We start from the raw sequence: 22,893 nt of genomic DNA, 5'->3' as shown, positions 1-22,893 counted from the left end.
ACCAGACTGAACCCAGGCCATCACTTTCTTGCCTTCCCTGCAGCCTTCCCTCCACGCTTCCCTAAAGCTTTCCCTAAAGCCTTCCTTGGAGGCTGTGGCTCTGGAGATGGACTTGTGGCAGGAGGAGGAGGAGGAGGAAGAGGAGGAGGAAGAGGAGGAGGATGGGCACATAAGTGCACGTTATCAGTCATTCGGCCCCCAACCCCTTATAAATGGCCTCAAAAATAATTTTTTCGCAGTTGAGGCGTTGGCCCTCCTCCATTTTCTGCAAATTGGCAGCTATATAGCAGCCATAGGCCTCTTCAGCGTCGGGGGGGGGGGGGGGTGTTTCAGGGCCGCATTAGTGTCCTTAATGAGGCCCAGTGCTGCCTCCTCCACATTACTCCCCTTCCTGGCCTTTTTTGTTGGAAGGCGGAGGGGAGGCACCTGGAATTGGGTGAGGCTACAGGGCCCCGCCACCTCCTGGCTGACACTTACACCCACCTCCACATTCCAGAGCCTTGTCCTGGCTGAGGTCTTCTGGTGTATGAAAAAGGAACATAATTTTATAAAAAGGGGGAAGACACATATTGAGAAGATATGAAGGAACATCATTTTAGTTTTTGGTTCATCAATCACACACAATTTTCAGCTCATGACTGTTGCAAATTGAAAAAGATTGAGAGCGTGTTCTCAATTTTTCAGTCGGAAAAAGTTCCTATCCGAAAATGCGATCGTCTGTAGCACTTCCAAAGTGCTAAATTCCTACGCATGCTCGGAAACAATTCGACGCATGCTCGGAAGCATTGAACTTCATTTTCTCAGCTCGTCGTAGTGTTGTACGTCACCGCGTTCTTGACGGTCATAAGTTCAGCGAACTTTTGTGTGACCGTGTGTATGCAAGGCAAGCTTGAGCAGAATCCCGTCGGAAAAGCCATCATATCTTTTTCCGACCAAAATCCCGATCGTGTGTACGCGGCATTAGTGTACTCCTGTGACCCAGAAGTGAAGTATGGCCAAAGCTTTTTTGGCCAAAAAAGCTTTGGCCATATATCTCTTCTAATTGAAAAGAAACGGTTTAAAATGGTGTCCTGGAAAGAGTGTGAGGCCTTGAAAAATGCATTGAGAAGTGCTCCATATTTCACCCATAGGTTTCTGGTGTAAATCAATAGCCCTACCTATGGTTTAGGTGCAGTTCTGAGCCAGGTGGAACATTTAGTAGTGGAACATCCTCTAACCTGAGCAGGAAGTTACCAAAAGGCTTAAAAAGGAGGAAGCTACTTACCACTTTACAGGTAAATAACATGCTTTAAATACAATAAATGCACACAGCATCTTATGGGAAGATTCTTATTTAAATGAATGGCCTGGTGGCAGGGCCTCTTTCACTGTTTAAAGTAGAACCCCTTCGTCCACTCTATATAAATAAAAGAGCTTTTTTTATTTTTATTTTATTTTTTTTAATTTTTTACTTATTCTCTCCAGGACCTAGTACTGTCCCTGTCTTCCTGCTCTGTTCGGCACTGCAGTCTTCTTCAGACAGAATGAGTCATGTCATATGTCATTCTGCCCATTTCCTGTGAGTCAGGGGCATATGTACAGGGTTCGCAATTGTGACCTGGTCCCCTGTACCCTGGATAGGAGAGGCAGTGGGGGTAGCATATAGAGGAACTGATCCCATCTGTTTTTCTCCTGTAGCCACTAAAGGCTGCAGAAGGAAAATGGAAAGGGATTGGTTCCTCTACGTGTCGCCCCATCCTATCCACCTAAGGCTGTGATTGGGCTCCTGTTTTCTCCCCTGACACCCTCATCTCCTGCAGTACTGCTGGGTTCCCCCTCCTCTTGGTTGCTGTCGGTAATGTTCATTTATAACTGAGGCATAGTAAACTATGTGTACTATGCTTTAGTTTGTGAATTAATGCAGAGGTGGAGAGTGGGGCCTGTGTCCTCAATCTCTTTCTCTGTCTCAAAAGTAAAACATAAGAGGTCTGTTTAGACCCCTGATATTTTACCACAGCCCCCCAATAGGGCTCCTAAAAAAAATTGTAAACAATAACACCAAAAAATTAGTAAAATAAATAGAATGGTAAAAAAATAATAAAAAATAAAATAAAATAACAAAAATAAAAAGCTACTGACACCAGTGGCAGAACTACCAGGGTTGCAAAGGTTGCACGTGTGACCGGGCCCTGAGGTTCCACCACCGTTGGGGGGGCCCCAATCGGGGGTCAGGGTGCCCTTTATGGTTTCTGCACCGGGGTCCTGAAGGTTCTAGTTATGCCTCTGCTGTGAGCCCAGCCTGTTGTTTACACACCCCCTAGAGCAGCCATTCTCAATCAAGGTTTTATGGAACCTAGAGTTCCTCCAGAGTTTGTTAGAAAACAGAAACTGTGGCTGATTTACCTACCATTTGATGATGCCTGCATAGTTCCAGGACCAATGCCACATACAAAGCTAGAAGCATGACACCAATTATATTCTTAGCTGTCTGTAGGGTTGCATTCTGACCACCACTTCAAGGTTTGTATTCTTCCTACTGACCACTAATATACAAGTAGGCAGTTTTTCCATTGACCTTTGATTAATTGCTGTTGGTAGAGGTTTTCTGAGAGCTGAGTTCCTCTTGGGTAAAAGGGTCGGGAAAAGGTGCCCTAGAGGGTGCATCATCATGCAGAGGTCCATTCATCAGATAAAATGATAATCACTTATTGCAGGAGATTATGATGTGCTGCAGAGCTCTAGAGAAAGCTAGGGTTATTTTTCTTATCTATACATGCAGTGGAGATATATTTGGTTTAAAATTAGTTTATTTGCTTTATTATTTAAATATAAGCCATTTAAATCATGCCACAAAGTACATGGAAGACAAAAGTTAACTAAACTGTGAAGAATTCAGCTATAATTGTGTTGATCACATATATTTTCAGAAGGTTTCTTTCCTTGCCCGACATTAAGGATATATTCTGGATTACCCAATGAGGGAAATCATTCAATAATCCTAATAATGTACAAAGAGAAAAGTATAAAAAAGATTTTGTCAATGACATTGATTGTAATTGGTAAAATCTTTTTTTCTGTTTTTCTATATTGATTAATAAAGAAGATTTTTTTTTTGTACATCATTAACCACTTCATAGTTACATAGTAGGTGAAGCTGAAAAAAGACACAAGTCCATCAAGTCCAACCTATGTGTGTGATTATATGTCAGTATTACATTGTATATCCCTGTATGTTGCGGTCGTTCAGGTGCTTATCTAATAGTTGTTTGAAACTATCGATGCCCCCCCGCTGAGACCACCGCCTGTGGAAGGGAATTCCACATCCTTGCCGCTCTTACAGTAAAGAACCCTCTACGTAGTTTAAGGTTAAACCTCTTTTCTTCTAATTTTAATGAGTGGCCACAAGTCTTGTTAAACTCCCTTCTGCAAAAAAGTTTTATCCCTATTGTGGGGTCACCAGTACGGTATTTATAAATTGAAATCATATCCCCTCTCAAGTGTCTCTTCCCCAGAGAAAATAAGTTCAGTGCTCGCAACCTTTCCTCATAACTAATGTCCTCCAGACCCTTTATTAGCTTAGTTGCCCTTCTTTGTACTCGCTCCATTTCCAGTATATCCTTCCTGAGAATTGGTGCCCAGAACTGGACAGCATACTCCAGGTGAGGCCGGACCTTGTAGTATTGTAGAGTCTTGTAGAGTGGGAGAATTATCGTTTTATCTCTGGAGTTGATCCCCTTTTTAATGCATGCCAATATTCTGTTTGCTTTGTTAGCAGCAGCTTGGCATTGCATGCCATTGCTGAGCCTATCATCTGCTAGGACCCCCAGGTCCTTTTCCATCTTAGATTCCCCCAGAGGTTCTCCCCCCAGTGTATAGATTGCATTCATATTTTTGCCACCCAAATGCATTATTTTACATTTTTCTACATTAACCCTTATTTGCCATGTAGTTGCCCACCCCATTAATTTGTTCAAATCTTTTTGCAAGGTTTCAACATTCTGAGGAGAAGTTATTGCTCTGCTTAGCTTAGTATCAAAATCTGCAAATACAGAGATTGAACTGTTTATCCCATCCTCCAGGTTGTTTATGAACAAATTAAATAGGATTGGTCCCAGCACAGAACCCTGGGGGACCCCACTACCCACCCCTGACCATTCTGAGTACTCCCCATTTATCACCATCCTCTGAACTCGCCCTTGTAGCCAGTTTTCAATCCATGTACTCACCCTATGGTCCATGCCAACAGACCTTATTTTGTACAATAAACGTTTATGAGGACCTGTGTCAAATGCTTTTGCAAAATGCAGATACACCACGTCTACAGGCCTTCCTTTATCTAGATGGCAACTCACCTCCTCATAGAAGGTTAATAGATTGGTTTGGCAAGAGCTATTCTTCATGAATCCATACTGAATACGGCTAATGATACCGTTCTCGTTACTAAAATCTTGTTTATAGTCCCTTATCATCCCCCTCCAAGAGCTTGCATACTATTGATGTTAGGCTAACTGGTCTGTAATTTCCAGGGATGTATTTTGGGCACTTTTTGAATATTGGTGCTACATTGGCTTTTCTCCAATCAGCTGGTACCATTCCAGTCAGTAGACTGTCAGTAAAAATTAGGGACAATGGTCTGGCAATACTGGGCACTTTTACCCCCTTCCTGCCCTGGACAATTTTCAGCATTCAGCGCTGTCACACTTTGAATGACAATCGCACAGTCTTGCAACACTGTACCCAAACTAAATTTTTACACACAAATAGAGCTTTCTTTTGGTGGTATTTAATCACCACTGGGTTTCTTTTTGCTAAATAAATGAAAAGAGACTGAAAAGTTTGAAAAATAAAAACATGTTTTTCTTTGTTTCTGTTACAAGATTTTGCAAATAATAAATCTTCTTCATGAATTTAGGTAAAAATGTATTCTGCTACATTTCTTCTCTGAAAATAACCCACATCAGTGTATATTATTTAGACTGTAGGAAAGTTATAGAGTCCATAAACTATGGTATATATCTGAAAATATGATCAATCCTGATGTACTGATGGCCGATCTCAATTTGTGGGACACTAACAAGTCAGGAAGGTACAAATATCCCCTAAATGACTCCTTATTGGATTGTAGACAGTCCAAAGTATTTAGTAAGAGGCATTGCGAGTTTTTTTGAAGTTGTCATTTTTTATCACAAGTTTTTTTTTTTTTTATATACTGTCACCAGTGCAGTACAGCGTCATCATATAACTGGTGTGGTGGTGATAAGGAACACTGACTGGTGACAGTGCAAAAGAAAAAAAAATCTTATTTTCTTTTTTCTTTTATATATTTTTTTCTTTTTTCTTTTTTTTTACAATTTTTTTTATCAGTCTTCGACCAGAGCAATATAATGTTACCATAGTAACATTGTACTACTCCAGAGAAATGACCAGTATTTTTTTTTTTGTACACACATTGTGTTTGCATATAGCAATGAATGTCATTGCTATACGCAAGCATTTTACTGAATGAAATTGATTGATTCAGTCTGTTTTGTTTTGATTAGCTGTGATCAGCCAGAGCTAATCACATGGTACAGATGGGCTGTGATTGGCCCTGTCTGTACCATGTGATTACACTGACCAATCACCGCTAGCAACACAGTTGTTTCCAATGGATGGCATGAAAGAAAGCCATCCATTGTTTACAACTGTCATGTGAAGTGCTGTGATTGGTCACTGTGGTCACATGGTGCCAGTAGTGAGCCGGTACTCAGATCGGTTGCCGTATCCTGTTTCCCATGGCTGGTGACAGATCGCGCCACCGAGCGACCCCACGATCCAGGAGAGCTTCATATGAAATCCACCCAGATCAACAAGATCTGCCCATACGCTAGGAGGAAACCGGTTAAAGTAGAACTATAGGCAAAACTTTTTTTTTTTTTTTTTGGACAGGGTAAGGGAGAGCCAAAATCAGTAATTTTATGGACATTATTTTTACAACAATTTCCCATTTCTTGTGACACTGTTGGGGTTGTTTAATAAAACCAAACAAAATTCAGTCCGGGTTCACATATGTGCGAATTGGATGATTTCCCTGCATCCAATTTGCATGACATGCAAGTGTAACTGGCTCTTGTGAAAAAATGAAAAATGTCCATATAAAATGTATTATACAGAAAAAAATGCAATCTCAAGTCCAACAAAGTGTGTTAAAATAGGTGTAGCTCAAAAATCAAAACGATACACCATATATACACCACTGAGTGATCTGTGCCGATTCCACTCCCTTAAGAATAAAGCTCACCAAATGTTGTTTCCATTCACTCTCCTGTCTGGCAGATATCACTTTTTAATATTCAAAAGCTGTTACAGATCGCCAAACTCTAGATGCAACACCAATCACCACATGTAGGGACAAAACTCGAGACAGAGCCTTCAATAGTGTAAAAACCTTTAGGTACCCACTTTATTAAAAAATAATGCACTTACATCACTGTAGTATTAAAATCTCCTTCACATTTAAAATCAATAGCATGTCAGGTGCCTCAGTGCTGCGATCTCCCCTGTAACCCTTAAAGCTCTCTCCGGACATTACTCATACTGTAGTGTATGTAAACTCTGCAGTATCGTCCGTCTGTTCAATTAACCCCACATATGCTGGATGTAATTTAGACTCAGCCAAATTTAACAAATCTTTAAGTAAGATTGTCAACCTATATCTCCTAAGAACCCCTTTCACACTGGGGTGCTTTGCAGGCGCTACAGCGCTAAAAATAGCGCCTGCAAAGCGCCCTGAAACAGCCGTTGCAGTCTCGCCAATGTGAAAGCCCCGATGGCTGGCAGAATGCTGAAAAAGTCCTGCTAGCAGCATCTTTGGAGCGGTGTATACACCGCTCCTTCACCGCTCCTGCCCATTGAAATCAATGGGGCAGCGCGGCTATAACAAACAATGGATAAAATATTATAAGAATTTATCCATTGTTTGTTTCCATTTTCAACACTTGACTGTCTAAATGATTGTGGATTACCATGTAACCTATGTTGAATATGATCAAAATGCTTTTGGAGGCTATATACCCATTTAGTTTTATATGTAGATTATACAACGTAATTAAACATTATTTTCCCAGTCACTTGACTTCTCTCTGTGCTGCTACGTGCTTCATATAAAGTCCCACCACCTGCTATCCATTTTTTAATCAATGAAATTATATAATTGTTCACCTACAAAGGTATAGCTTATTGGGGGTTGGAGGAGTGATATTTAAATTTACAAATTACATCTTTATGTTATAAATCAGCTTTACAATAATCTTATGTAAATTGTATCCACAAAAATCTTCAGTATGAACCCATTACTTAATCTTATTTACTTATAATTACTAATAAAACAATTGATATCCAGTTCAATGTTTAACCCTTCAGGACTCATCATACATAACATAAGAATCTATTTTGTTTCTTTTTTAGAGAGGTCCCTTACTCTATTAGAACCCCTCCATGATGGGGGTGCCCTCTCCACACCCCAAAATTGAAGTGTGGATGGGTCTCTAGCGTGGCATCGCCTATAATGTTCAGATACACTATGATATCTATACCCCTTGATAATGTTAGTCACATGTCCCTTATTCTAACTTTGAGGGTTCTTTCAGTCCGTCCTATATAGATCAGTCCGCATGGGCAGACTAATGTTTATACGACATGGTTGGTATCACAGGTTATGAGATCTGTGATCTCATAATCTCTACCAGTTTGGTCAGAACACCATCATTTGACATTGTTCTTTGCATAATGGCAAGCTTTACACTTTCCGCAAGCCATAAAACCCTTACTGCCAGGCCAAAACAAAGCTCTAGATGGAGGGCCAATAATTTTTGGACTACATTATCACCAAAACTGGGGCCTTCCTATCAATAAAGTAGGTTTTCTGGGGCAATATCGGCTTTAATACTCTATCCATCATCAAGACATGCCAATGCCTAGAGCAGAGGTCTCAAACTGGCGGCCCTCCAGCTGCCTGCGGGAGTCATGCTTGTAATGGTCAGCCTTGCAATGCCTCATGGGATTTGTAGTTTCCCAACAGCTAGAGGGCCGCCAGTTTGAGACCTCTGGCCTAGAGAATATGTTTTCAATATCTCTGTATTGGCAATTGAAATCTGAGATGAAACTCCATTGTCTATCTTCACCACCATTATCTTGGACCCTAGTGTCCAAACACTGATTTCTTGGGATAGTCAGCATTCTCTGAATCTCACTATCTATCTGTGTATCAGAGTACCCCTTTTGCACAAATTTTTCATGAATATACTCAGATTGTTCGATAAAGTCCTTATTGAATGTGCAGAACCTTCTAATGCACATTAATTGGCCTTGTGGAATATTGCGCAGCCAAGTAGGGTGATGGCCACTCCTTATTGATAAATAACTATTTCTATCTGTAGGTATAAAATGAACTTAGTCCAAGAAGTTCATGGTGCTAGCACTGAACTGATAGTAAAGTTTCATATTAATTTTATTATTATTAAGGTGATATGTGATTGGTGTAGAGTGATTGTTCCGATCATCCCAAATAAATAGCAGATCCTCAATAAACCTCCTGTAAAAACGTAACTTGGATCTAGATTTACTAAATACATACCTATCCTCCCACATCCATAAAAATATTGGCAAAGCTAGGGGCAAATTTAGCACCCATGGCTACGCCATTTTGTTGGCTGTAAAAGACATTTTGGTACCAAAAATAATTGTGTGATAGACAAAAATCTAATGACTAATTCCTCCCTCTGACTAAGCGCCCAATTTAGTGCCAGTAGCGAGTATAATTATATTATTATAGAGTATTATTTATATAATTATAAATGTATACAGCAAAAAAACGCCTGCTGTCACTAGGTATGTAGAATTTGTGTCATGTACATAGTTACATATAGTTACATAGTAGGTGAGGTTGAAAAAAGACACAAGTCCATCAAGTCCAACCTATGTGTGTGATTATGTGTCAGTATTACATTACATATCCCTGTATATTGCGGTCATTCAGGTGATTATCTAATAGTTTCTTGAAGCTATCAATGCTCCCCGCTGAGACCACCGCCTGTGGAAGGGAATTCCACATCCTTGCCGCTCTTACAGTAAAGAACCCTCTACGTAGTTTAAGGTTAAACCTCTTTTCTTCTAATTTTAATGAGTGGCCACGAGTCTTATTAAACTCTCTTCTGCGAAAAAGTTGTATCCCTATTGTGGGGTCACCAGTACAGTATTTGTAAATTGAAATCATATCCCCTCTCAAGCGTCTCTTCTCCAGAGAGAATAAGTTCAGTGCTTGCAACCTTTCCTCATAACTAAGATCCTCCAGACCCTTTATTAGCTTTGTTGCCCTTCTTTGTACTCGCTCCATTTCCAGTACGTCCCTCCTGAGGACTGGTGCCCAGAACTGGACAGCATACTCCAGGTGCGGGCGGACCAGAGTCTTGTAGAGCTGGAGAATTATCGTTTTATCTCTGCAGTTGATCCCCCTTTTAATGCATGCCAATATTCTGTTTGCTTTATTAGCAGCAGCTTGGCATTGCATGCCATTGCTGAGCCTATCATCCACTAGGACCCCCAGGTCCTTTTCCATCCTAGATTCCCCCAGAGGTTCTCCCCCCAGTGTATAGATTGCATTCATATTTTTGCCACCCAAATGCATTATTTTACATTTTTCTACATTGAACCTCATTTGCCTTGTAGTTGCCCACCCCATTAATTTGTTCAGGTCTTTTTGCAAGATTTCCACATCCTGCGGAGAAGTTATTGCCCTGCTTAGCTTAGTATCGTCTGCAAATACAGAGATTGAACTGTTTATCCCATCCTCCAGGTCGTTTATGAACAAATTAAATAGGATTGGTCCCAGCACAGAACCCTGGGGACCCCACTACCCACCCCTGACCATTCTGAGTACTCCCCATTTATCACCACCCTCTGAACACGCCCTTGTAGCCAGTTTTCAATCCGTGTACTCACCCTATGGTTCATGCCAACGCACCTTATTTTGTACAGTAAACGTTTATGGGGAACTGTGTCAAATGCTTTTGCAAAATCCAGATAACCACATCTACAGGCCTTCCTTTATCTAGATGGCAGCTCACCTCCTCATAGAAGGTTAATAGATTGGTTTGGCAAGAATGATTCTTCATGAATCCATGCTGATTACTGCTAATGATATCATTCTTATTACTAAAATCTTGTATATAGTCCCTTATCATCCCCTCCAAGAGTTTACATACTATTGTAATTTGATTTAGATATGCCCGAGGTTTTAAAACACTAGGTTGTAGAAATTTGTTTAGATCACGTGTCAAACACAAGGCTCGTGGGCCAAATCTGGCCCTTCGGGCCATTTTATGTGGCCCTCGCACCTCTCCTGCAGCTGCGGTACCCTTTTATGTAGCCGTAGAGAGGCTCGTCTTTGTCCTCCTGTCTCAGCAGTCAGCAACAGAGAGGAGGACAGAACTCCTCCTACAGATCCTGCGCCTCTCTGTGCAGCCACAGCACCCCTCCCCCCATCTCCGCCTCCCCTGGTTTCAGCATTCAGCAGACCCCAGCCCCCCTCTGGTCCTCCTCCAGACCCAGCACTTTCTGCTTCCCAGCTTTGTTTCCAACTTCTTCCCAGCAGCAGCACAAGCTAAGAGGGGTGCAAATTTGATATAAGAGGGGTTGGGTGCTCCGGGCACCATATTGCTGATGCGGCCCGCAGTGAAATTGAGTTTGACACCCTTGGTCTAAATATTCACCTAATCTCTCTGTGACTGACCCTATCCAATTAACAATGGGACGGCCGGGGGGCAAGAAGCATTTTTATGCCCTTTTCGGGAGAGTGTATAGCAATAGGAATTTGACATACACTAGGGACCAAATATTTCCTTTCTTTTTTGTTTAATCACTCATGCAATATACGTTTGCAGAAGGGCACGTACAGGCAGATTAACGTACCTGTACGTTGCCCTTTATGAAGCGGTTTGCAGGCGCGCGCACACTGCAACCTCCATGAGTCCGACCGCGGGTCCCGCGGACTCGATATCCGCGGGGATACCCGTGATCGTCTCACGGAGAGGCAGAACGGGGAAATGCTGATGTAAACAAGCATTTCCCAGTTCTGCCTACTGACAGGACACTAATCACTGCCCCTGTAATCGAGAGCGGTGATCAGTGTCGTGTCACACATAGCCTATCTCCCTCACAGTTAGAATCGCTCCCTAGGACACACTTAACCCCTACAGCGCCACCTAGTGGTTAACCCCTTCACTGCCAGTCACATTTACACAGTAATCAATGCATTTTTAATCGCACTGATCACTGTATAAATGTGAATGGTCCCAAAATGGCGCCAAAAGTGTCCGATGTGTCCGCCATAATGTCGCAGTCAAGATAAAAATCGCTGATCGCCGCCATTACTGGTAAAAAAAATATTAATAAAAATGCCATAAAACTAATCCCTATTGTGTAGACGCTATAACTTTTGCGCAAAACAATCAATAAATGCATTTTTTTACCAAAAATATGTAGAAGAATACATATCGGCCTAAACTGAGGAAAAATATGTATTTTTTATATATTTTTTGTGGATATTTATTATAGCAAAAAGTAAAAGATAATGCTTTTTTTTCCAAAATTGTTGTTATTTTTTTGTTTATAGCGCAAAAAATAAAAAACGCAGAGGTGATCAAATACCATCAAAAGAAGCTCTATTTGTGGGGAAAAAAGGATGTCAATTTTGTTTGGGAGCCACGTCACACGACCGCGCAATTGTTAAAGCGACACAGTGCCGAATCGCAAAAAACGCTCAGGTCTTTTGCCAGCCAAATGGTCCGGGGCTGAAGTGGTTAATACATGTTTTCTAAACCCATAATCAATAAGATGCTTTAACTGATCTTTATAGGCCAATGTGGGATCTTTTACCAGTTTCTTATATGTACATTCATCAAACAACATCTCAGTCATCTGTTAATGATAAAAGTCTTTATCAAGTATCATCACCCCTCCTCCTTTATCAGCCGCTCTCACTATAATTTCTTTCTTACTTCTAAGGATTCAATTCCTTCTCTAGTGTGTTTTTTGTTCACCCCTCTTTAGTTTTTAGATGGTATGTGATTGAAATTGATTATTTTATTTCATCAATACTTTATAAACATAAATAAAATGTATTTGTTTCCTGAAACTGAGATTTTGGATGCAGTTTTTTTTTATCGAATTCATATCAGACAGGTTACAGGATTAAAGTGACAGTAAACTCTGATTTAGAATAATATATATTATTTTAAGAATGTATTATTAACTATAAAAGTACTTTCTATTGCTGTCTGACTCCTCCAAATCCTTTTTTTTTTTTTTTTTTTGCTAATGTAATGTGACTTCTTGTTAGAAGGTGGCTACATTCGTTCTCCATGGTCCCGCTATAAGAGCAAAGCCACCCTCTTTTGCTCACTCCTTTGAAGGACTATGGGATGTGTAATGTACATAGAGCAGTGTACAGGAACACAACCTATGTGCACTGCTTGTTCCAAACAAACAGCAGTGGGGGGGGGGGGGGGAGGAGAGGTCCAGGAGTTTACAGGCAGAAAGGCAAAAATACATAGTAAAAAATAATAGGCCTGTAATCTGTTTTTCATTATATTAAGTAGTGGATGTGTATGGATTATTTTTGAAAAAAAGAAGGATATTGTTTAGTGTCACTTTAAGCTAATCCCCTCTTGTAAACTGAATAGGTGATCTGATACTGGAGAGCCAGCACTAAGAATACATTGTTACTAATATATTCTTATGGGGGAATCTTTAAACACAAAGAAAGCAGCATGGAGGGGTTCCGTGAAGGTGGTGGTGAAGGTGTGGAGATGTCTGTTAAGGAAATAATTTCACCATCTCAGACCGTCCTCGGGCATCAAGGTAATATTTATTGCATATGCAAGAGAAATGAATTACACGTTCTTGCAGCCTTCATCATTTCTAAAGAAAATACTTTGGTACATGTTTTTTATAAGCCCTGGACACCCCCCTTTCCTGTCTTAAAACATGCCCAGTCTCATGTATTTTCAACTTTATTCTGGACAGAACAGGAAAGGTGGAAGTGTCTGTTACAGACTGTTATCTTACATATAACAATGCTTACAGGATACTGACTTGAAAACTCCCCAAGTCAACACAAAAAAATACAGGATATATTCAAAACTGCACATCTAAGCATATTATATTGCTGAGTAAATATATATTGCTGACTCCATATTATCACTATAGCTTATTTCTAGGCCATGATAAACAAAATGGCGTCTTTCATAACTGACATTTAAAGTATAATTTCTGTAACATCTCCCCCCTTTTATACTAATAATGTCAATAATTCAAATATCCAGGTTTTTCATTTTACCAGGTATTATCATTTAGACAGATAAGTCCTTAGCGAGAGTTGTGAATTCATCATCAGGTTCCGAGTATAGTTCCGTGTCGCTCTGGAGGAGCATAGTTTTTGTTAAAGATGTGTCAATCAGTCTTTGAAGAATTCCCCTAATACAGGGAATGCAGCAACATCCACACAATGTAAGAACTGCGGCTGCCATGACAATAGAGATAAGCAAACTTTTTGCAAGATCACCCCATTTACCAAACCATTTTTCGAAAAGTCCTGTCAGGGGGTTCTCTACACCAGAGTTCTCAGCTAATTCTTCGGATAGCATTTGTAGGCCTTGTAAGGCTTTGGTGATACTTCCATCAGGTGCCTTATTGTTTGGAATAAAAGTGCAGCAGAAGGTACCGAACATTTTGCATACCCCGCCCCTTTCTGCCAGCAACATATCCAACGCTATACGGTTCTGCCACGCTGTCAAAGAGGTGGCGTCCAATTGTGCTACTATACCTTTGATAGCATCTCTGGTGTAATTCACAAACCTCTGCTGGTTGTAGTAGATGTAGTTTATCCAGTCGACGTTCTTGTTGGGCTGGACCCATATGAAGAGTGAGGTGAGTCCTGCTGTTATTTGATTCTGCGCTTTAAATTTATCTGGAACTCCTCGTGGAACACCTATTTCGTCTATATACACTCGGTTGTCAAATGATCCTTGTGGTGTTTCTCGCTTAATTCGTTTAAAAAAAAGTATTTACCTGGTAGTTTCATTGATTTATCACTTATAGGAACTATATAAAAGGGAAGCAGCAATCGGGTAAGGGCACAACTACCCCCCCATCTGGGTGGCAGTCTGGCCTTAGTCTCTTATCTCCACACAGCCACCAAACATCAGCCAATTGCTGTTTCTGTTCCTGAAACCATTTTAGTTGGTACTTAATGTCTCTAGTAAGGGTTGTAGTTGCACAGTATTCAGGGGATAGGGTGCCAACATTTGTACCATTACTGTCATTGTTAGAAAAACAAGTAAAATTTCCTGGTAATGCTTGTACTGATGGGGGTATACTTTGCATCTTAGTCTTAGGGTAGCTCTTTTCTCATTTACACATTCTGACCCAGTTATATTTTATGAGAACATTCTTATTATACAAGTCAAGTCTATTTCCTCTTTAGGGAGAGGAACGGTGGCTAGTTATTGAATATAATAAGGTTTAGCTTTAGCAGTAGGGGTAATTCTTATACTCAACAATGCCATTGGCAAACACTAAACCCATTTATTTTTCCCTGTTTCCTTCAACAATTTTCTTAGTTTACTCTTTAAGGTACCATTGTGTCTCTCCACTGTGCCCACAGATTGTGGGTGGTAGACACAGTGGTTTTTTTTAGGTCAATATTGTACCATTTATCAATTTGTTGTATTGTTCGGTTTACAAAATGGGAGCCATTGTCACTGTAAATCACAGAGGGGATCCCATGAAGTGGAATCACCTCTTTAATAAGTACTTTGGCTACTGACTGCCCATTTGGGTGTGTCATAGGAAAAACTTCCGCCCACTTTATAAACAACAATAATCATAAAATCCATGCATATCGTGTGAAAGGGATAAGAGGGTTGTGGGAAATGACCTCTTAAGGGTCTTAGGGCACCTTGAGCATGGTATCTGTTACAAAGCAGACATGTGAGGCAAAAATCTCTAGAGTCATTCGTAAACCCATATGTTTTGAACACCTTATTGATTACCTGCACCATCCCTCCTTTTGAGATATGGGCTTGCCCATGGCTCAATAACGCAGCATATCTAAATAGTGATGTAGGTAAGATGGGTTTACCTTCTGTACTTGTGTATATACCATTGACCAGCGTTGCCCCTTTAGATAACCACTTTTGTTTTTCACCTGCTGGTGATGTTTTCTGCATTTCTGATAACCATGTTTTATCAATAGCTTTCCGTACCTCACCATTCTCTTGGGGACCTGTATAGTATATGTGTGTTTTTTGCGGTCCTGTAGCAGCTTCCCTTGCGGTCTTGTCTGCTAGTGCATTCCCTAGAGTAATTGGATCTGTTCCCTTTCTGTGTGCTGTACATTTACAAATAGCCACTTGTGTTGGTTTTTGTACATTTTCTAGAAGGGCAAGGATAAGATCTCTATGTGAGATTGGTTTCCCTGTGGACGTAATCATACCCCTATTTTTCCATTGCTGGGCAAATATGTGTATAGTAGAAAAAGCGTATTGGCTGTCTGCATAAATATTTATTTTCTTCCCTTCCCCTAGACTACAGGCCCTGGATAGGGCAATAATTTCAGCTTGTTGTGTAGAGTAGGAACTGGGAAGGGGTCTGGCTTCAATGTCCTGGTCATGTGTTACTATAGCGTATGCCGTTTGATGTACCCCTTTATCGTCCTTTTTACAAGACCCATCAACACAAAAGGTAATGTCAGCATCTAGAAAGGGAACATCCGTGAGATCCTTCCTTACAATCTACAGTCTGATAAAAGGTTTTACTGTAATTCGGAAGGCTAAGCATAACCCACAATGAGGTGCTTTATCTTTGTAAATGCATCCTCTGCTTGCACATTCCACTGAATGGAATCTTTTGCAGACATTAGTGAACCATAGATGAGATCAGAAAGAGGCGCCACCTCCGTAGCATAATTTGCTATCCATGCTCTACAGAAATTTGCCATGCCAAGAAATGACATCATTTCTTTTTTTTTTGGTATGTGATTTGGGGACTTGAAGGGTGGCCTCTTTTCGGATCTCATGCAAAAGTCTACCTTCTTGAGATAAAATGTAACCCAGGTATTTCACCTTTTCTTTCCAGAGTTGTAATTAGTCTTTGCTGACCTTTTGACCTTGGTCTGCGAGGAAATGCATCAGAACCATGGTAATTTTACATACATTACTACCAGAATGTCATCCAAATACAAGAGAATTTAACTCACACTGGGAGGTACAAACCGAGACAAATTATTGGACATTCTTTGTGAGAATATAGTTGGACTTTCACAATATCCCTGGGATAACCTAGTGTATGTGTACGTCTTTTTTTTTTTTCGTGTACATAAATGCAACCCAGAACTGGTTGTCTTTGTGTAAGGGAATGGAAAAGAAGGATTACTGTTATCAATGACATAACATACCTCGTTCTCTGGGTAGAGCTCGTTCAGGAGGACATGCATGTCTGGGACCACCGGGGCCCTCGGTAATACGGCCCCATTGACTGCCTGTAAATCCTGCACGAGTCTCCACCCATCTTTCTCTCCCTTATGCCTCCTATACCTCTGAATCCCACTGGATTTTAGTTTCTCATCTGTCAGTTGGACCCAGTTCGTGATAAGTTCTCCTAGCTCATGCCATGATACCTTGGAATTCTGGGTGACCGAAACACAAGAACAGTATCCTGCCTGTATATTTGCAGAATAGGCTGTGGTAGGAGACAAGTAGCCACGCTATTTCCTTCCTTATCACAGTACAGACATTTTAATAGAACTTCAGTGTTAGTGAGACTCATTAACTGTTTCTCATAGGACTTATCAGGCCCAGAGGTCTTTCTGTAGTACATGGTGCAATAGAGGTTTGTCTGGACCTTATACCTTTTCCTCACAGACTCTTTGTCAATTATTTCTGCCAGGGTTTTGGGTATATTTAATCCCTCAGTTTGCAAATTCCAGGCTGTACCAGTATCAGGGCTCATTATCCACGGCTGTGATTTGTTTTTCACACAGCCGATGGGCTCTGAGACCTCCCTCCACTGGTACGACAGAAATATCAAGAGCGTGCAACATGTCTCTACACAACAAATTAACAGGACATTTAGTCATAATGACAATTTTACACTGAGCCTATTTACCTGTCTGTGGATCTTCCACAGTAAGGCCTTCAGACATGACCTCCTGGTGCATCAACCCATTTTGCAGATTTTACATATACTACACCTTTTTCTTTACCTTTTTCATATCCAGCGGGTGTATTAGGGTCCTACAAGCCCCAGTATCACAGAGAAATGTTAGCCATCTACCCTTCACAACCAAGATTATTTCTGACTTGACTTTAGCATGCAAACAAGTTTCAACAGTGCACACATCCAAAATTTCAGATTCTTTCTCATCATTTTCTTCTGTATCTCTCTCTCTGCAGACATACCAACATCTTCATGCATCTTCCTCTCTGTTTGACCTACATTCTTTTGCCAAGTGACCTCTTTTACCTCACAGGAAACACTCCCCTCTCTCTTTTTTTTTTTTCATAGTCCTAAATGCGGGGCCTTGTTCAGGTGTTTCCTATCCTTCTGTTCTCCTTCTCAATGACATACACATCATTACCTTCATCTACATAAACACTTTCCCTTTCTTTACTCTTTTTTGATTGGAAGTGCCGCTCAGCATGCCTCGCATACTCTATCAGCCCCTGTAGTCTGCAGATCCTATGGTTGTTCATGTGTTTGATAACAAACTTGATATAGGGGCAAACAGCCCCTTCAAGATTGCATCCTTTAGCTGTTGCTCATATGGGCTATCGTTTACTTGATTTACTGGGACTTCTATTCCTGAGTGATTATTGCAAATCTCCCTCATCCTAACAATGAAATTGTCCACTGTTTCCTCTTCTCCCTGCACACACTGATTTATAATGGACCAGTCGGCTCGACGTATCCATCTATTCTCTATCCTTGCTATAAGAGCATTTCTCCTGTTTTCTAGTGCTGCATCATCATGAGGCAACACAACTCCCTGATTGTTTAATCCACTCCAATCTCCCACTACATGATGCCAGTCGGGACCCAGGATCTGTATGGTGACCTGCTCTATTTCCCTCCTAATAAGATGATAGTTAGCAATCATTCCCATTATACCATCCCTGATTTGAGCTATGTTGACCTTGGGATGTGGTACCCCTTCAGTAGTTTTTTTAACATCCTCAGGGGTCCAGGGGCGATATACCATCATAGTGTTGGGGACTACTATACCTCCTACATTTTGTCCTGCCCTAGGTTTGGGAACTTCAATTAGTGGAAATTCTTCCTCTCCACATTCTGTTTGTTCCCCAGCTGAGGGGGATATCAATTGGTTCACCAGGTCCCCGAAAAATTTTGTAACAGTTGCTGTAAAGGGGGTCCCTTGTGGACTCCTTTGGACAGCAAGGGTCATCTTGAGAGGGGGTTTAGCTGCAGCCATAGGAGAATCGGTTGCATCTGCGGGTGACCCAGGTGACCACGGGGGAACAACAAACAGTGGAGAGTCAGGTTGCATTTGGTTTGTTACGTTTAGTTCAGCAAGTATTGACTGAACAAAACGTCAGAGGACGGTCATATTATTGTCCTCCTCTTTGTTCAAAACATAGTCTTTTTATGGTTTTCTGAATTTAACCTATGGTTAGCCTCCTCAAGCCATTTCTTTGCCTGGTTAAGGCCTAATTTCTTCTGTTTTATTATTTTCATGCCGGCATCATTTTTAAGCTTTCTACACAGTATTACACAATAATCCTTATTTAAAAACGCATCAAAATCATACTTTGTTTTCCACATTTAAGGAAATGTCACATTCTCTTTGTCTAGACTACACATATACTTAACATCTTCATTCACATCAACAGATTTTCCATGGATCATACCTACTTTGTTTATCGTGCACACGGAGCTCTTTTTTTGTTAATGTCTTCTCACAATGACACAACACACGCACACAGTATCTTATCACTTGCAATCACTCACAGACTTTCTAGTCATGATATATCACTAGATTACTGATCTTGTGTATTGCTAAAACACTGGTGTCTTAGAGAATTACAGAATTACGGGGAGACTGTATTCTCCCGACTGTTCTTTTATCATTACTTGATACTTCACTAACTTGTAGAGAGCATTTACAGAATTACGAGGAAACTGAATTCTCCCGACTGTTCTTTCATCCTATCAAAACATTTAATATTTCAGTCATTGATCCAAGGGTATTTATGTGCCTGCTCAGGATTAATACAACATATGAGGCTGGCATGAACACTGCGGTCCGCCAAATGTCCTCTATTTGTTACCTGGAAATCTATCAAGCCATACCCTTGTATCAATGGAGGGGGGGGGTTCTTTATCTGGAAGTATAATGGGTATTTATATGCCTAGAAATCTATCAGGCCACACCCTTGTATCAACAGGGGGTTCTTTAGGTTTTGATCTAGGAGTATTTATGTGTCCCCAAGGGATTTTCTGCAGTTTACAAGGCTGTCTGGATCTAAGATCCAATCGACAAATTTCCTTTATCTGCATCCGGATATTAGTATGGGACCATACCCCTATATCAAATGACTATTAATCAGAAGAATCAAACAAGAACACACAAGAGAGAACACCCGCAGTGCTCGACTGCCGCCAGGTCGCCCTGAGCGCGTCTTCCCAAAACGCGGGCTAGTCACTAGGTCTGCCCATCCAGGATGGCCACAGACGGATCTATACGGGGAATACGTGACCACTTATTTCCCCTCAACAAGAGTAAGCAGATAGGAGGACAGAAACAGATAAACCTTCGATCAAAACACACAAGAGAGAACACCCGCAATGCTCGACTGCCGCCAGGTCGCCCTGAGCGCGTCTTCCCAAAACGCGGGCTAGTCACTAGGTCTGCCCATCCAGGATTGCCACAGACGGATCTATACGGGGAATACGTGACCACTTATTTCCCCTCAACAAGAGTAAAGCAGATAGGACAGAAACAGATAAACCTTCGATCAAAACACACAAGAGAGAACACCCGCAATGCTCGACTGCCGCCAGGTCGCCCTGAGCGCGTCTTCCCAAAACGCGGGCTAGTCACTAGGTCTGCCCATCCAGGATGGCCACAGACGGATCTATACGGGGAATACGTGACCACTTATTTCCCCTCAACAAGAGTAAAGCAGATAGGACAGAAACAGATAAACATTCAATCAATCTCTATATTGTATGTATATATATTCAAATCCCTTATTCATCAAATTCCTAATCAAGTCTAACACAAAAGGTTAATAATAAAATAAAAATAAAAATCTTACCTTGTCCCGAGAGCGGTCTCTTGTGCTGATCCGGTAAGTCGCTACCCGGGAGGCACTAGTTCAGCAGACCGGCCTCTTTTTAACATCTAATTTGAGATGGAGGACTTACAGTTTTGCCGTACGGTCATCAGTCACTGTTGGCCAGTGCGTCTCGGGGAATTGGACTCCCGGCTCGAAAGACCAAATTGTTAGGGAAATAATTCACCATCTCAGACCGTCCTCGGGCATCAAGGTAATATTTATTGCATATGCAAGAGAAATGAATTACACGTTCTTGCAGCCTTCATCATTTCTAAAGAAAATACTTTGGTACATGTTTTTTATAAGCCCTGGACACCCCCCTTTCCTGTCTTAAAACATGCCCAGTCTCATGTATTTTCAACTTTATTCTGGACAGAACAGGAAAGGTGGAAGTGTCTGTTACAGACTGTTATCTTACATATAACAATGCTTACAGGATACTGACTTGAAAACTCCCCAAGTCAACACAAAAAAATACAGGATATATTCAAAACTGCACATCTAAGCATATTATATTGCTGAGTAAATATATATTGCTGACTCCATATTATCACTATAGCTTATTCCTAGGCCATGATAAACAAAATGGCGTCTTTCATAACTGACATTTAAAGTATAATTTCTGTAACAATGTCTGATGGGGTCACAACGCTGGTAGAAGGACAGACGACCGGCCTCATAATCCAGATAAATCCCGACTGTCTTGAGAGAAGATTTGGAGTCTATTGTAATTCTTGAGTTGTTGTGCTTTGTAAAGAGAGTGTTTCTTTGGGTCAGACCCCATGATTTGTCATTATGACCTATATGAGATTCATTTCCATCTATCTTCCTTTCTATGCTGTGACTGACCACACCTATCAGCCATTCCTTCGCTCCGCTCACATCCACCTCCCAGTAATGTCTCCCTGATGAGAAGCTCTGTGTACTTATTACCTGTCTGGATTTAAACCTCTCTGGAACATCCGGTCTATTCTCTGGTTTGTTGGTGTCAGTAGCTGATTTCAGATCCTGTGATATAATAATGTAATTATTGGCTGTTTTTATATCCAGTAAAATGTCTGATTTTGCCATCACTGAGAATTGTCTCTTTATCTTCAGGTCTAAGAGACTGTCAGTAAAGTGGAGAAGTCCTCTGTGGAGCATCTGTGAGATCATTCCTTCATCCAGACATCCGGAATCTCTTACATCACCACTCCTAGGAATGATGTAATCACTGATCATTTCTTTCTTTAGCACAGTTAATGAATCTGTGATGTCACATACGGCCTCCATTTCATTAATCTTCCTGGACAGCTCATTCTTCTGTGTCTCCAGCTTCTGGATCATATCACAGACTGACTGGGAGATCTTCTCCTCCTGTCTGGAGACCTCAGTCAGGATTCTATTCTCTACATCATCCAGATGTTTCCTGATGTCTCTAAACAGCTCAGTGACTCTCCCGGTGACATCAACTGCTTTTCCTTTCTCTCCCGTCCTGTGATTTTCCAGATTCTGGATTCTCTTCTCAGTCTCTTGTTTCTCACTGGTCAGTTTCTTAGTAACATCTTTCAATTTCTCTTTCTTCTTCTCAGAGGCCTCATTCAGAAGCTCCACCTGGTGTCCTTTGTGGTCTCCAGCCACCCAGCAGGACATACAGATACAGGCACTGTCCTCTGTGCAGTAATATTTCAGGATCTCTTTGTGTATGGAACATTTTCTGTCTTCAAATGATGTGGTGGGATCAATTAATATGTGATCCGCTGATTTGCTGTGATTTCTTAGGTGCATATCACAGAACGAGGCCTCACAGTGAAGACATGTTTTAGTAGCTGGTACAGGATGGACACAATACGTACAGGAGACTTCTGTGTCCTCTTGTTGAGCAGATCTGAAATTATCCACAATGTTACACAACTTCCTGTTCTTCTCCAGCGGAGGGCGCTCTGTATACTTCTTTCTGCACTCTGGACAGGAATAACTGGTAGCCTTCTTCTCCTGTGTATCCAGCACAGTCACTATACAATCCCGGCAGAAGTTATGTCCACATTTCAGTGATACGGGCTCCTTATAAAGGCTCAGGCAGATGGAGCAGCTCAGCTCCTCTCTCAGGCCAGAAGTCTCCATTCTAGGGAAAAAATAAACTTTTGCTACAACTCGGTACAGGAGAGAAGCTGGGAGCGTCTGATCTGTCCCGTACACGGAGGTGAATGTGAAACTATTTCTGTAAACGCTTCTTAGAAAGGGAGTGTCATATAAAATGAGATCCTCCCTGTTCACTCAACCCTGTTTGCTCTGGTTAGATACAGCGACTCTATTAGTTCCGGAAATTTTCTACATTAAAGTGTATCTAAACCAAACTAGCGAAAAAAAACAAAAACTATGTTACCTTGCTTTTACAGATTGCCTTCTTATTGCTATGCAGGTGTGCAGTGCAGAATTAAACTAGTATTAAACCCTCAATGTTTTTTAATTTAACCACTTGTAGACCAGGCCAATTCTGACACTTCTCTCCTACAAATATATATATATATATATATATATA

The 22,893-nt window shown here is 41.1% G+C and overlaps 1 protein-coding gene across 1 annotated transcript; it reads right to left on the bottom strand.

Moving 5' to 3' along the window:
* Positions 1-12,864: 12,864 nt before the first annotated feature.
* On the bottom strand, positions 12,865-22,570 carry LOC141148638 (tripartite motif-containing protein 6-like). The gene has a single exon (XM_073636262.1). The coding sequence runs from the start codon at positions 22,473-22,475 to the stop codon at positions 20,883-20,885; it is 1,593 nt and encodes a 530-aa protein (XP_073492363.1). The 5' UTR covers positions 22,476-22,570; the 3' UTR covers positions 12,865-20,882.
* Positions 22,571-22,893: the final 323 nt, after the last annotated feature.

This window comes from Aquarana catesbeiana, linkage group LG06, assembly GCF_042186555.1.
Source record: "Aquarana catesbeiana isolate 2022-GZ linkage group LG06, ASM4218655v1, whole genome shotgun sequence".
Classification (NCBI taxonomy): Eukaryota; Metazoa; Chordata; class Amphibia; order Anura; family Ranidae; genus Aquarana; species Aquarana catesbeiana.
The sequence above is the reverse complement of the archived record's forward strand: the minus strand, read 5'-3'. Positions and strand labels throughout refer to the sequence as shown.

Excerpts from the sequence above, each read along its gene's own strand:
- LOC141148638 (XM_073636262.1), bottom strand. The coding sequence starts at position 22,475 with ATGGAGACTTCTGGCCTGAGAGAGGAGCTGAGCTGCTCCATCTGCCTG.